This window comes from Hippocampus bargibanti, linkage group LG03, assembly GCF_051943395.1.
Source record: "Hippocampus bargibanti isolate YZ-2025 linkage group LG03, ASM5194339v1, whole genome shotgun sequence".
Taxonomy (NCBI): Eukaryota; Metazoa; Chordata; class Actinopteri; order Syngnathiformes; family Syngnathidae; genus Hippocampus; species Hippocampus bargibanti.
The window spans coordinates 24,489,103-24,504,567 of NC_142736.1; the positions used below are offsets into that span (position 1 = coordinate 24,489,103).

A 15,465-nucleotide genomic window follows, 5' to 3' on the forward strand; every position below is an offset into this window, starting at 1 on the left:
TTCTTGTTACTCATCCAGTTATGAATATGATTCAAATAGTTCTGAATAGGAAAGCATACATGTTTGCAATCGATTAAAGAAGTTATTCCCTGTCATTTTGAGGTACAGTGAAACCTCGGTCTACGAACCCCTTGGCTTACGAACTTTTCGGTTTACGAACGTTACATTTATGAAAATTTTACCTTGGCATACAATCTATTTTTCGGGATAAACACAGAGGTGCCACAATGAGTGATGTGTCGTCCTCGAACGAGCCCGTTCTCCTACCAAGAAAATGGTGGCCACTGTTTTTGTCCTCTATTCCCCGCCCCCAGTCTTGGCTTAAAGCCACGTGATTGGTCAACAACCCAGCAGTGCGGGGGGGGGGGGTTTAAACATTAACATTAATTGTAGGACGAATAAAGGTTTGCTGATTTTGATTCTGATGTATTTATTGTGTTGTATTTTGGACAGATGCCCTCATTTCAAGCTCAGATAGCTCCAGACCCATATAATTTAGTAATTAACTTTTTCTGATGGAAGAGGATAGTCTAAGGTTTCTAACTGTATTAAATGTGTACATAGTCCCAAAACGTAATATTCTGTGGATCCTGCAATTCAAGTGAACATGGCAAACATCCTAGCAATGGAGTGGACACATTTTGCATGTTTGGCAGTGAATTAGTAAAATGACAATTCAAAATAGAATACAGTCCGTATTTGGGGATTGTAGATTGTAAAATGCGTGTTCATAAAAATATAGGTGCATAATGACTTTGAAAACGCAGTAAAACCTGAATGACGGTCAATCAAAACAAACCTTGCTCAACACACAAACTGTCAATAAAAGCATCTATGGAAATTAAAAAAACACATTGGTAGACGTCCAAGGGGGTTAATATTAAAATAGTCGATGTAAAAAGTACAAACAATCAATAACTCCTTGTGTTTACACTGAACCGAAGAGGATAGAATATCGATAAAGGTGTAGTAGAGGGTGTGGCCATTTTTTCGTGGGCAAAATGTTGGCTAGTTGAGTACTATTGGTTCTGTTGGGGAGACATTCGTGTTTAAAACACTTTTGTCACTGTCATAAACTTTTCTTTTAAAACAGCAACGGAAATTCACGCCGACTCTTGCGTAAACAGTCGGTAACTGGTAAGTCTGGGGGGGGGGGGTGAAAGCAACGCGCGTCCGTTCAAAGTGACAAAAAACATATATACTTACCCACCAAGCGATGGCGTAGGAAAAGAGGATAAATTTGAGCACCATATAAGAGAATCTGTGACAATAACGGGTTTCGTCATTGTTGGACATTGTAGAGCCTAGCAAGCTCTCGCTGCCCTGAGTTGTTGAGAACCACTCACTTCCGCTTTGTCGTCTTTGTGCACACCTGCGGCGGGGGGGGGGGGGGGGCGTTTTCTATGCGGGGCGTAACAAAGGTCACGTACGCTGAAAAATAAAATAAAGATCTTTACACACTCGTGTTTCATTTTCTGTTCGCGTATCCTGTTCTTCAACGTGCTCACGAATAAGAAATCAATACAGTATATGTAATTGTGACAATAAAACAGGTGAAAGGCCAAAATATACAAAAGCGGTAATAAACATTTCATTGGAAGTACAACGGACTGTATAATCAAAACATGTGCTTGAGTACAAGTCAATTACAAAGGACAACATAACCAAAAGCGCTTATAAATGAAGTGTATTATTATTATAAAAGACACATTTTCAAGTACCGTCTCTTCCGGTGTATAAGACGCACCCAAAAGCCTTGATTTTCTTCAAAAGATGACCCTGCGCCTTATACATATGTGAAGTAATATTGAGCCACAAGTCTCGCGACTACTGTCAGCAGCCACAACTCCATTTCCTCCCCCCTGTAGATGACGTGTGTAACCCAGCCTCTACTGTAGTCCCTTATAATGTGGTGCACCTTATATTTGGAAATTAAGGCAATATATTTGAATATATTAATATATTATATTTGGAAAATGTATTTCATTAATTCAAGGTGTGCCTTATAGTCTGATGCGCCTCATCTACGTAAAAAAAAACACGGAAAATACACTATTCATTGGGGGTGCGCCTTATTCTCCGGTGCGCCTCATACACCGTAAAATACGGTATTTCACATTCAGTTTGAATGCAATTGTGACAAATTACATGGGTAGGAGTCTTCTCACATTGAGGCACAACTGTTGTTCCCAAGGCCCTATCTGACAATATATTTTTCAGCATGTAAAAAGTACTGCTCATATTGTGTGCACAAACACACAACCCCTGGGTGAAAAGAATGGTTAAGCTGAGGTCAGCGGCCCTAATGTCAATGCATTCCTTTTCTGTGCAAACACGCACCGAGATCACAGCAGATGGAAAGGAAAAAAAAAGATTCACATGCTTAGAATCGGGTTGTTGAAATGACACCACCAAAAACGAGCAATGTGTAGGATGTGCATTAAATGTGCATGACTGGAATCATCAAAAATCAATATTTTGGTTCCCTTCTAGCTGCTCGACCTGTTTTTTTTTTTTTTTTTTTTTTTTTTGCGTGTGTATATGTGTGCATAGGTATTTGTGTCCCTTGTTGTTTCTAATCCATTACTTTACTTTAGTATTTTGTGAGGTAAATTTAGGAAAACCTATTTAACAGGGGTGAACCTGTGCATACCGCGAATCTGGGCATGTCAGAATCAGAATCATCTTTATTGGCCGAGTATGTATGTAGAGCACACAAGGAATTTGTCTCCGGTAGAAAACGCTGCACTAGTATCATCATAAAAAAAAGACATGACAAATAAATATGGAGGACACTAATAAAGGCTAATCTAATCTAATCTAATCTCATCTAATCTAATATTTTAATGTAATATGTTAAATGTCTGTTGGATTTGGCGTGCATGGATCGGTAACACCTGCCTGAGGAGAGTACCTGGAAAAGGTGGTGGGCAGGGTGCGGAGGGTCCAGTAGGAGTTTTGTTTATTAGATCATTTTGTTTTTAATGTACACTAATTCCAAAATAATTTCCCCATTTTGTCTGCTTGCATTTTTGGGATCCCAAATATTCGTTTCATTCCCAAACTTGACAGTAATTGTCGTCAAAGGCTCATTCCTTGTGGAAAAGGAAAGAGGCTGAAGATCACAGTGTTGCCAACAAAAACTTACACTTCTGTGCAAAAACACAATGTGGTAAATAAGGACTTTTTTGTGTCAGGAAGGCAATGAGAGATAGTTGCAAATGATGAAACCTTCCAACGAGATGTGACCTTCCACCACCCCAATCAGCACCATGCAGCATGTTTATTTGTTCACAGGTTGTTTGTCCACAAATCAGGACCCAGCAAGAAACATTGGACTGTTAGTGTTTGAGGACGAGGTCTATGGAAGGTATTGCAGCTCTTTAGATCGAAAAGCTAAATCTTAGATACGGAAATTGCAGTGCAATCAGAGGATTGCGCTCAGTGATATCCCAGTTTGACCTGCAATTAGTGTTCACACGTTCACATAATTTTGTTGTTTCTGCGCCAAGGCTCTTGCCAGAGAGACACAAAATGGTGAATCCAATGCCTTTTTGTACTCTTTGAATGCTACATCTGAATGGAATTGAAGGCACGGTAGAGAAAGTTTCATCAAAATACACCTGCAAAGGTGTCAAACAAGAAATTACATTTTTGCAGCCTTCTCCTTTTTTTTAAAGTCACTTATTTCTTTGAGTTGCTTTCTCATAACTTATTGCAGCTGACACATTTTTGATGACACAACCACCCTTGTGCTTTGTGTTGTTGTTTGTTTGTTTTGTTCTCTTTGTTGTCATTTTCATTTTTCAAGCCTCTACAATCGTTAAACCTTCTCATGCACCCTGTAACCCGATCACATAATTAGCTGTCCACTTTACAAACAACAAGAAAAGGTTAAAATATTAAAATATACAGCACTGTATCCAACAACCGCTGCAGATTACAAATCTTTCCATTCTATTTTACTCAAGCCTTCATAAATCATGACGCAACATCCTTAGCATACTGCGTCTTGGTTTATAGTTGGCTAATTAGCATCATATACTAATTAGGATACAGTGGTCCTATATTTGTTTTTCTACATCTTCCTTTCCTTTCTCTTACTTTGATCACTTTGCTGCTTTGAAATGTAAATTTCTCCACTGCGAGACTAATAAAGTCTAATCCAATCCAAATTAGATGATGACAATATTTCTCAGATGGAACCATACATTCAAAAATTTTTTACATCAGATCCTTGAGATTGACTGGGAGAAAAATGACCCTCAAAATGGAAAAAAAATACTTATACTGTATATAAATTGCTAATGAACCAAACTGCTCCTCACAGAAAAAAAAGGTGTTTCGAGACTGTAAGTGATATCTAAATCTCCATTTAGCATTTTCATTAAAGAAATATGAAGGGTGTGTTATTGCATTGTCCAAGGGTTGTATCGAAACCCAACTATTTATCCTTTGAAGCACACCCCAAATCACAAATGACATCACTCTTTTCGAGGTGCAAAACACCACCTATCTTCCACATAAAATGCCATCAATGCTCATCACATTCATGTTGCATGACGTGGATAAGAATAATAAAAAATGCAAATTACATTACAAAATACAAAATAAATTACAAGAAAGAATATAAGGCATTATTTGTTCTTTCTTATTCATCACCTGTGAACAGATCAACACACACACACACACACACACACACACACACACACACACGCATACACACACACACACACACACACACACACACACACACACACGCATACACACACACACACACACACACACACACACACACACACACACACACACACACACACACACAAACTCTTTTCCCTTCTACGTTGTGTGGGTGTGCACCTTCGTCACTCTAAGGTGGATGATCTGCCAGTTGCCTATTCTGATTGTGTTTTTCTGTGCTTATGTGTGTGCGAGAGAGAGAGAGAGAGAGAGAGAGAGAGAGAGAGAGAGAGAGAGAGAGAGAGAGAGAGAGAGAGAGAGAGAGAGAGAGAGAGAGAGAGAGAGAGAGAGAGAGAGAGAGAGAGAGAGAGAGAGAGAGAGAGAGAGAGAGAGAGAGAAGAGAGAGAGAGAGAAGCGAGGGACAGTGCGGGCATATAGATAGATTGAACCTGGTTATCCATCGCACCAAGGGACACTTAATTCTTGGTTGTAATCTGGAAACAAGTGGACACATGGATGACGGACAGCCCTGTTTGCCTGCATAAGGTAAGAATAACACAGCTTATTTATTTGCACACTCAGCATTGCATTGCACAAATGCATCATTTGGGATAATAGCGACCGAATTGTTGTGAGTCAACTGCAAAGACTTCAAGCACACTGGAGACACTATGTGAAGATGAATGAGCTTTGACATTTGTAATAGTGTGCCAAATAAAGATGAGCGCTCATTGCTCATTTGTTTTTTGTGCTTTATGCGACTCTTTGTATCTATTTTGGCAGGCAAAATATGAGACAGACTATAACATGATTTTGCACGATTGTGTTACTATAAACGCTGAACTTGTGATCTGCATTGTGGATATTTGATTAACCCTCATATTATGTTGGAAAAATCACATTAATTTTGTTGTGGGTGGTTTTTTCCCATATGAAAAAAATCCACACAAAACAGTCAAATAATAGGTGACATCGGCAACAACTGTTTCTGAGATGTTATAAACATACTTGAAAAGAGAGAGACAACATATTTTCTATCCCATTGGGATATTTTAGAACTGTTTTGAAGAAAGGAAAAGGAAAGGATATTCAGTACTTTAGTCAACACAAAAATGAAAAAGGGTAAAATTGACCCCTTAACATAATATGAAGGTTAAATTCTTGCATTGACAAGCATAATGTTGTGGCCAGTTATTACAGTTTCAGGAGACCAACTGAGAGCCCAGACAACACATTTTCACTTCGCAAATAACAATACATACAATACATGACATAACCAGGATTTTATATACAAGCCCAGTCAAGGGGTGTGGTGCAAACAATGGGCTTTTTATTAATCAGAGCGCACATTAGACAAAAGCATTGCGACTTAAATTCAAACCCATTGACAATTTGGAGTATTTAGTGAACCTAACGTAAATGTTTTTGGAACGTGGAAGGAAGCCAGCTTGATGATCCAGAGAAAACGTACGCTGGCATTGGTCCCAGATCTTTTATTTGTGTAGCAATTTCTCTTCATTGAGCTATAATATTGGCCAACTAGCTGTATTATCTCGGAGGCGGTTCGTCGTTGCTGAATGAAAATGAGTTAATAGGGTGTGATGGATCACACACTTGAGTTTAATAGACCATAAACTGAAGTGGGCAAAGAAAATACACTTTAAAAGCTGTGGACAACTTAAGCACCAAGGACAGCGCTGTTCACATTCAGTGGAACCTCAAAAGTCAAATCCCCTTCAACTACCGTAGTCATTTGGAGTTCAAGAAAAATGTATGTTCATGTGCGTGTGTGTTGGGTGCTTACTAAATTCCCACGATATTTATAAAACATCATTAGCTGTATCAATGCCAGTTTGGGTTTGATCCCACTTGATTTATATCTTAAATCTTTATCCATTGTGGGTGTAATGGCCACAACCAATCTTGAATTGTCACTTCTTGAGTAAGCGAGCAAGTCTCTCCGACAGAAGATGATTCCACAAGGTGTTACAAATTGCCTCGACAATCTACAGCGCCAACACTACCCTACGCGGCCTCACATGGGGGCACATTCTATCCTGTGCTTAAATCAGAAAACGCACTTTTTTTGGCTTTGTAGACTCTCCCATCACCTTAAGTGTGTCACTTACACTTAGGCCACTTCGCTCATGCAATATCACAAACAATAGAGACATAATCATGCGGTATAAGTTATGCAATGAACCAGAACTGGCTGGTAGCTTGAAATTCAAGTGAAATACAAGTGATGCAGGGATGACAGGTATCCATGGCTGCAATATCAGAGCATTTAAAGGACTCAAAGCTAAGTTAGTAGCTTTTTTTTTTAGGGGGGGGGGGGGGGCTCCAATCATAAATATGCACTTTATTCGACCTAGTAATTAAGACATTTTTGCGTTTTAGCATAAGAGCATTTCAGCTTCATATCAATTTTATTCTAAACAGTTGAATTGTTTTTGTACTTGTACAGTAGTAAATAATGTTAAGTGGTTACTTAAAACACCGTCAATAAAGTTTTATGATGGTATCAATTTGAGCCTGTAATGAATTCTCTTTACATTCTCCATCCATCCATTTTCCACAGCACTTGTCTTAATTAGCGTCATGGGTCAGGGGGACATGCTGAGCGCTAAAGTGACATGCTACTCCTTTGCATAATATGTCTACCAGCCCCATTGACAAGATTTCATTAATCAGTCAAACATTGGATTGACCACTCTAGCCAATGGCCTAACATGTCTGCATCGAAATAATGTAGAGTGGAACCATAAAGTTGTACAACTCTCTTGACACCCAACATATGCAGTAAAAACAGATTCAGATGGACGGACGGACGGACGGACGGACGGACGGACGGACGGGGAGGGAGGGAGGGAGGGAGGGAGGGAGGGATCGATGAATGGGTGGATGGGTGGGTAGGTAGACAGGTAGACAGGTAAACAGACTGACAGACAGACAGACCGACAGACAGACGGACCGAAGGACCGACCGACAGATAGACAGACAGACAGACAGACAGACAGACAGACAGACAGACAGACAGACAGACAGACAGACAGACAGACAGACAGAAAGACAGACAGACAGACAGACAGACAGACAGACAGACAGACAGATCGATCGATCGATCGACAGAGCGATCGAGTGACAGAACGATCGAGCGATAGAGCGATAGAGCAATAGAGTGATAGAGCGATAGATCGATAGAGCGATCAATCTATGGATCGATCGAGCGATCGAGCGAGAGATCGAGAAATCCAGCGAGAGATCGAGAAATCGAGAAATCGAGAGATCGAGCGACCGAGCGATAGAGCAATAGAGCGATAGAGCGATCGATCAATGGATCGATCAAGCGATAGAGCGAGAGATCGAGAAATCGAGAGATCAAGGGATCGATAGACCGACAGACCGACCGACAGACCGACCGACAGACCGACCGACAGACCGACCGACAGACCGACCGACAGACCGACCGACCGATCGAACGACAGAGCGATCGAGCGACAGAGCGATCGAGTGACAGAGCGATCGAGCGATGGAGCGATAGAGCAAGAGATCGATCGATCGATATACAGTACTTTGGAGTCTAAAGTATATCTATCCATATATCCAAATGTAGACCTCTACTCAGGCCACAGAATCCCATTGTGATCAGCTTCGAACGTTTATATAGATATATAAGATATAGGTGAAAAGAACACAAAAATAAATTCCTAACATTCGTGTTCCTCTGTCAAAAGGTGACAAGGGACACAAACATGGACAGTGACAATTCAATTCAGCGTCTTGAACGGGACCTGAGGGCCACTCTGCTGCCAATGCTTGTTACCAGAGAGTCTCTGGAAGATGTCAATGAGACCACAGGGAATCAATTTCAACAGCCTGACTGGCAGGTACATGGCAGCTCCCGCTTTAAACCAATCTCAGGGCAAGGAATTTCATGAGATATCATGAAACGTGTCTTGTGCGAAATCAAATCTCTTCTGACCATTTTATTCAGGTGGCTCTTTGGGCTTTGGCATACTCGCTAATCATCCTGGTTTCTGTCACGGGGAATGTGACAGTCATCTGGATCATTTTGGCTCATAGACGGATGAGGACTGTGACTAACTACTTCATCGTCAACTTGGCTTTCTCCGATGTTTCAATGGCAACTTTCAACACTCTGTTCAATTTTGTCTACGCCCTGCACAACGATTGGTATTTTGGCCTGGGCTACTGTCGATTCCAGAACTTCTTCCCTATCACCGCCATGTTTTCTTCCATATACTCAATGGCTGCCATCGCAGTGGACAGGTAAGGGAAGGCTTTGGTTAACTTAAAAAAAAACTACAGGCATAACGACATGGTCACATTATATATCACACATCGATTGTATCTCTTAAGGACATTGAGAGATCGTAATATGGGTCCCAAAAAATAAGCAAATTACACTTAATAGGTCTGAAAAGAATTTTCAATTCATAAATTGTGTATTTCGACACTCATGATATGGAGCAATTACATCTTCTTCCAGTAGATGGCACCTGTAGAGATAAACGACCATTCATATTCACATTCACATTGTGGATAATAGCTTTGGCGAGACAAAAAAAGCCAATTCAAACAGTGAATTTAAGAAATTCCTCTCCGCATTTTAGCAATTTTTTACAATTAATTTGGGAATGTACTATTGGCAACTGCTTGTGTGTGTTGATAGCAGAGTGCATGTTTTTGCATTTAATTTTAGATTTTGCTCACAGGGAGTCAAAAAAATAAATCACATTTACATTTCATTTACACCTGCACCATCTAACAGCATCCAGTCAAAGCCCTGTCGATCAGTAAGGTGTCATCTTAAGGTGTCAAAATGAAATGATTTTTTAAAAAATCACGTATAAAATCAATGAACAACTGTTGTAATGTTCAAATGACTATCAAAATGACTATATAACATTTCTTCACGTAAAATTGTCCAAATCCTCTGCTTTCAGCCTCTCTGCAATAATTGTTCTCTGATTTCTGCAGTTCCTCCTGAAAACAGACTGATTACCTTGTTGTCTTTGCTCAAAATAAGACTGACAAGGGCAAACAACAACTGTTACTTCGGAAAACAATAACCCAATCAGTGACTGAATCCGTTTGAAATGTGTCGGTGATTACATCAATGTCTCAGTCATGATCCTGCTGAAATGCTGTTTAGTTGGTTTTTTTTTTCACTACTAAACACTGACACAAACAACAGTAATTGGTTTGGAAACAGTAATGTGGAAAACATAAAATCGTGTTAACACAAAATCACATTTTATCCGATGAGTTGATGAATGCAATACTATTATTTCATTCATCGGCGGCCACACGCAATGCATTTCTATGACTTTTCTATGCCGCCGCTGCTCACTCCCAGAAAAAGTATCCTGTGACTGTACAGTGTCCTTGAGAGTGTTGAAAGGCGCTTATAAATGAAATGTATTATTATTATCATTATTGTTGTCGTAGCGAGGCATTGTTGGTTTATCTTTGTCATTTGAGTAGACATGAAAGATATAATCACATGGCTTCTCCCTGCCCAAATATGTTAGCACAACATAATAACACGCGCTGTTATAAAACCACAATTTCACAAAAAACATGAATCTGATCATTGTCTCTGACTAATGCACATAATGACACACAATGATACAATTAAAAATATGACAGCTTCATATGCACAACAAAATAGGTGAATAAATAATAAAATAAAAGCGTCAATAAAAATAATTCAATTTTGACATTTATTTTAATTGGGAACAAAACATGCTTGAAATATCTCAACATTTTTTAACTAATTCACCGCCATTCCAGAATTTATTTGGTTATTGAAAAACATGACGTGGAGCGCCATTCCCGAATTTGTTCGGGATTTGTTTTTTCTTGCGGGGGTGCCAAAGATGGCACCCAGGGCCTTGAGTTTGACACCAGTGGTTGAGTCCATTGGTTCGGATCAAGGGACTGTCGAGATGCAATGAGATCCCCATGTTAATCAAAGCCATGTAAATGTGTAGTCAAAGAACGGTCGATCTAAGAATGGTTTTTGAAAGAGTGCTTGATAAAAGACGGTGAAAACTAAAGGCTCACAGATAGAAATGACTGAAGATTTGGGTCGCTCATGCTCAAAAAGAAAAAGGTAATTGAGCTGCAGTTGTGATGTCGGATTTGCCTGCGGCCAAAGTGTTTTCAGAACGCATCTGAATGTATTCACCTTTCATTGCTTTAGATACATGGCCATCATCCACCCTTTGAAGCCTCGCCTCTCATCTACCTCCACCAAGGTCGTGATTGCGGTCATTTGGATCGTGGCTGTCTCGCTGGCGTTCCCACAATGTTATTACAGCGACACCAAACTTTATTACCCCAGAACTGTTTGCATGGTTGACTGGCCGGATAATTATGGAGGAACGCACCAACTCAGGTGCGATATTATATTATATTATATTATATTATATTATATTATATTATATTATATTATATTATAAACTCATTCACTGCCATTCCGGAATTCCGGGAATTCAAAATATGACAGAGCGCTATTTGCGAATTTGTTTGGATATTGGTTTGTCTTGGAGGGGGTTATCAATAAACCGCTGGAGAGACCTCTGGCAATGTTTTTTTCCCTTGCACGAGGGGGCCGCATTTGCCTATTGTACAGCTGCCCTCATTTCAAGCTCAGATAACTCCAGACCCATATAACTTATAAGATAAATTAACTCTTTTTTTAGATGAAAGAAGAGAGTCTAAACTGCATTGAATGTTTATGTAGTCCTAAAACTCAATATTCTGTGGTTCCTGGAATTTCAGTGAAAATGACATAACCCCTGGCACTGGAGTGGACACATTTTTGCACGTTTGGCAGTGAATGAGTTAATACAAGTTGTAGTCGTATTGTATTCAAATTTGAAGTGAATTTTAATCTGTTCTGAAATACTACTGACTAAAGTTGTATGCTTATTTTTTCAGCTACCAGTTTACTGTGATTTTACTGATCTACTTGCTCCCCTTGCTGGTGATGCTGGTGACCTACAGTTTGGTGGGCCACACACTGTGGGGGAGCAAAATCCCAGGAGAAGCCTCGGACCATTACCACAGCCAGATCACTGCAAAGAGAAAGGTCAGCTTGTTCTACTTTACTGTATATTAATGCCATTTGTTACACCACCAAAGTCTAAAAAAAAGGTCTCCGCTGGGATGACATTCAAAGCATTTGTCTCTCAGGTAGTTAAGATGATGGTTGTCGTAGTGGTGACCTTTGCTCTCTGCTGGTTGCCCTACCATATTTACTTCATACTGGGATCCATCAACAAAGATATTTACAATCAACAATACATTCAACAGGTTAGTTGTTTCCATTATACTGTATATATGTTGATGCACTGAACTGTGTACAATATTATGTCCTATTCAATTACGGCAGGGGTCGGGAACCTTTTTGACTGAGAGAGCCGTAAAAGCAAAATATCTAAACATGTTTCTGTGAGAGCCACACGCACATACGCGCACACACGTGATATCAACAAAATGTCAGAATGTATTATTTAAATTAACTTTGTGAAAATACTCACCATTAATATGAATATTTTTCCGTTGCTCCTGATTGGTAAAATAATCCAGCCAAACGATCGGAATGAAAGGCAATTTGTCGGGTCCATTGGCGAAGTTACTGCTAGCAAGCCTGCACGCTGCTCATTAGCTTGCACGCTTGCTTTCTGCTGCCTCTCGCAGATGTATATTGATGCGAACGTAGCATGAGGTTTATCAAAGGGCCACTGACATTCGACTGTTTCATCGAGGGTATTGTTTCATTGCCAATTAGAATCACTGCAGAACTTGTTCTCCCCACCAAGGCGAATCTTTTTTGACTTGTCGGGCTTATTCAAAAGGTGGCGTTTACGTGTTTCGACATTAACGGCACCCAAGTCAATATCCAATCAAAATTGCGCCTTCAGGCAACTGCCGCACAGACAGAAAATGTACAGTGAGACCTCAACTTACAAACACCTTATCTTACAAACTTTTCGTCTTAAGAACCTCTAATTTATGAAAATTAAACCTTATAATAAGCACAATTTTCATAATACACACCCACCACGGCTGGCTGAGTGATCTTCGGCGGAAGCACACGACCGAACAGCGCTCCAGCCGGCGCTACTTTGCACACCCCCTCTCATTGAATGCACACGTCGATCGCCTACTTGGAACGTTTTGCTGATAATTTTACTATGATGGGACCGAAAAAAAAACCACTACAGGCTCGTGTTCAGCCCAAGAAGACACAAAATAAAATCGCCGTCGCTGAGAAGAAGGAGATAATTGAAAAACACAAACGAGGTGTGCGTTTGTGTGATTTAGTGGCCGAGCACGGCTATGCTAAGTCAACCATTGCTCCCATTCTCCAGAACAGAGAAGCCATCAAAGGTGCGTCTGTTGCAAAAGGTGTTTACTATATTTTATGGAAACCCGGGAACGGATTATTCCCATTTTAATAGTTTCCTATGGGATTTTTTTTTTTTTTTAGATACACACTTTTCACCTTACACACTCTGTCTGGGAATTAAGTTCGTAAGTTGAGGTCTCACTGTATTTAGTTTTATCTGCGAGCCAGATGCAATCAACAAAAGAGCCATATCTGTCTCGTGAGCCATATGTTCCCGACCCCTGAATTTCACTCCCACCCCAACCCCATCCCTCTTCAATTGCTGCTGTGGACTGCAAATTTCCCCATTGCGGGACGAATAAAGGTATTCTGATTCTGATTCTGATTACGGTATGCATGTGTATGAGCGTGTGCAAGGTAAAATTATTAATGCTTTACTTGATTGTTAAGAGGAGTAAGCAAATGTGACAAATGTACAAATAAGGTTTTGATATTTTGTTTTTCATCCATGAAAGGTTTACCTCTCCATATTCTGGTTCGCAATGAGCTCGACCATGTACAATCCCATCATTTATTGCTGTCTAAACCAAAGGTGAAGCACACATTTGCATTCCTACTTTGGAGGACTTGTCGACTGCGTGCTAATTGGATCATTTATAAAATTCCTCCTACGTTGCAGGTTTCGTGCTGGTTTCCGCCATGCCTTTTCATGGTGTCCCTTCATCAAAATGTCAGAGGAGGATAAGATGGAGCTGCAGCACACACACACCTTCAGAGTGACCATGACACACAGCCTACGCAAAACCATTGCACGCTCCCCCGTTGATGCAAATTGAAAAAAAAAGGTGCCTACAAGGAAGATGTCAAGTCATCCCGGCTGGCGTTGACCATCGAGTAAAGACTATGGGGTCATGCATGGGCCGTAGACGTTGTTTTCAGTCTCACAGATAGAACAGAGGCTGCCATCGTGCTTTCCTGTAAACATCAAGGACATGCATGTTGCAGTGATGTTTTTGAATTGTGTTTAGCAACCTAATGATTTGCTGCTACTGGCCAAGTTTGAGGGCCGTCTCATTTTCTTTGAGATGATATGAGATGAAATAACCTTTATTTGTCATTTAAATATGCTAAAGTTGGTGTTATTGCGCTAGCATACTGGTCACTGGAAGTTCCACCTGTCACTTTATTCATAGCAAGAGGATTAAAAGCTACAAGTGAATGCCTGGAATCAGGATTGTTCATATCAAGAACATATTTCTGACGGATCAGAATTCCATTGTGAATAGTTGGAATTTTCCATCAAGATAGAACATGAACCGTGACTAATTAACACCCATATTATTTTGGCAGGTTAATTCATTCACTGCCAGACGATGTGCAAATATGTGTCCACTCTAGTGCCAGAGTTATTGTCATTTTTACTCAAATTGCAGGACCCACAGAATATTGAGTTTTAGGACTACGTAAACATTCAATGCAGTGTTAGAAAGGCATATCCAATCCAATCCAATCCTTAGACTCTCTTCTTTCATCAGAAAAAAATGTTTATTTTGAGCTAACTTGGTTGGAGAGCTATCTGCATTGAAAGTGGGGGCAGCTATACAAAAAAGGCAAATGCTGCCCCAAATTTGAGTTGTCTTTAATCTACAATGAATTCATCTAGCAGAAAATGGCAGAAGTACCATGTCCCACAAGGAACGGGCCTAGCCATGAACACTCAAACTGGCATGTTGTCCCATGAAAGTACATAGTAGATAACAAATTAATAATTTTAAAAAAAAATGTCAAATCGGTACCATCTCCCGTATGGTGGAAGAGGATTTTGATTGTTCTGCCTGTCACCAGAGACCACTGAGTTAGATGTACGGCAATACATCACTTGCTGTTCATGAAATGAATTTCAATTTAAGTGAGATCATTTGAAAGTACTGTATTTTCACATCGTGGAGTAATTAATAATAATACAGTATTACATTTAATTTATAAGCACCTTTCAAAACTCTCAAGGACACTTTACAGTCACAGGATTTTTTTGTGCGGGTGAGCAGCGGTAGCCATTCGCGCCAACGTTCTCTCTACCCGAAAATAATGATATTCAAAGTGAGAGCCAGCTGAAAATGTCCTTGTGCTTGATGAGAGTGTCCATTGCAGTAGCTATTGGCCGAATACTGTATATTAAATCTTCAAATACCGCTTTGTCTGCTCTTATTTCTTTACAAGACTTAGGCTTAAACATATTGTCTTTCTCAGTTACACCATTGCGCTCTGCCTGGGAAAAAAAATATCTGAACGTATTAATGTTCTAAAATGTAATTGTTTTGTGAGGTAACTCATCAATAGTACTCATCCTGAACTTATTGGAAACTTTCTCGATGTTATTAATTAAAAAGCAATGTTCC

At 39.9% G+C, this 15,465-nt stretch overlaps 2 protein-coding genes across 3 annotated transcripts in view; one reads left to right on the forward strand and one right to left on the reverse strand.

Annotated features, from left to right (window-relative positions):
- Positions 1-1,346, reverse strand: part of tspan15 (tetraspanin 15) — a 28,330-nt gene extending 26,984 nt beyond the window's left edge. Inside the window, exon 1 of the mRNA XM_088992729.1 lies at positions 1,207-1,346. Within this exon, the coding sequence (XP_088848855.1) occupies positions 1,207-1,296 (90 nt within the window). The 5' untranslated portion in view covers positions 1,297-1,346. The remainder of the gene's footprint in view (positions 1-1,206) is intronic.
- Positions 1,347-5,094: 3,748 nt separating this feature from the next.
- Positions 5,095-15,417, forward strand: tacr2 (tachykinin receptor 2). Of its 2 annotated transcripts, XM_088992732.1 has the most exons (8): positions 5,095-5,226; positions 8,418-8,570; positions 8,678-8,973; positions 10,913-11,107; positions 11,653-11,803; positions 11,908-12,027; positions 13,582-13,658; positions 13,746-15,417. In XM_088992732.1, the coding sequence occupies exons 1-8, from the start codon at positions 5,197-5,199 to the stop codon at positions 13,900-13,902; spliced, it is 1,179 nt and encodes a 392-aa protein (XP_088848858.1). In that variant the 5' UTR covers positions 5,095-5,196; the 3' UTR covers positions 13,903-15,417. The 2 variants fall into 2 exon arrangements, with proteins under 2 accessions (XP_088848858.1, XP_088848859.1); XM_088992733.1 differs by lacking the exon at positions 13,746-15,417 and having other exon boundaries at positions 13,582-13,662.
- Positions 15,418-15,465: the final 48 nt, after the last annotated feature.

What these genes read in the sequence shown, in the direction of transcription:
- tacr2 (XM_088992732.1), top strand. Translation starts at nt 5,197, where the DNA reads ATGACGGACAGCCCTGTTTGCCTGCATAAG. An exon ending in GCTGCCATCGCAGTGGACAG is followed by an intron (nt 8,974 to 10,912) that starts GTAAGGGAAGGC and finishes TCATTGCTTTAG; the next exon opens with ATACATGGCCATCATCCACC. An exon ending in TATTGCTGTCTAAACCAAAG is followed by an intron (nt 13,659 to 13,745) that starts GTGAAGCACACA and finishes CCTACGTTGCAG; the next exon opens with GTTTCGTGCTGGTTTCCGCC.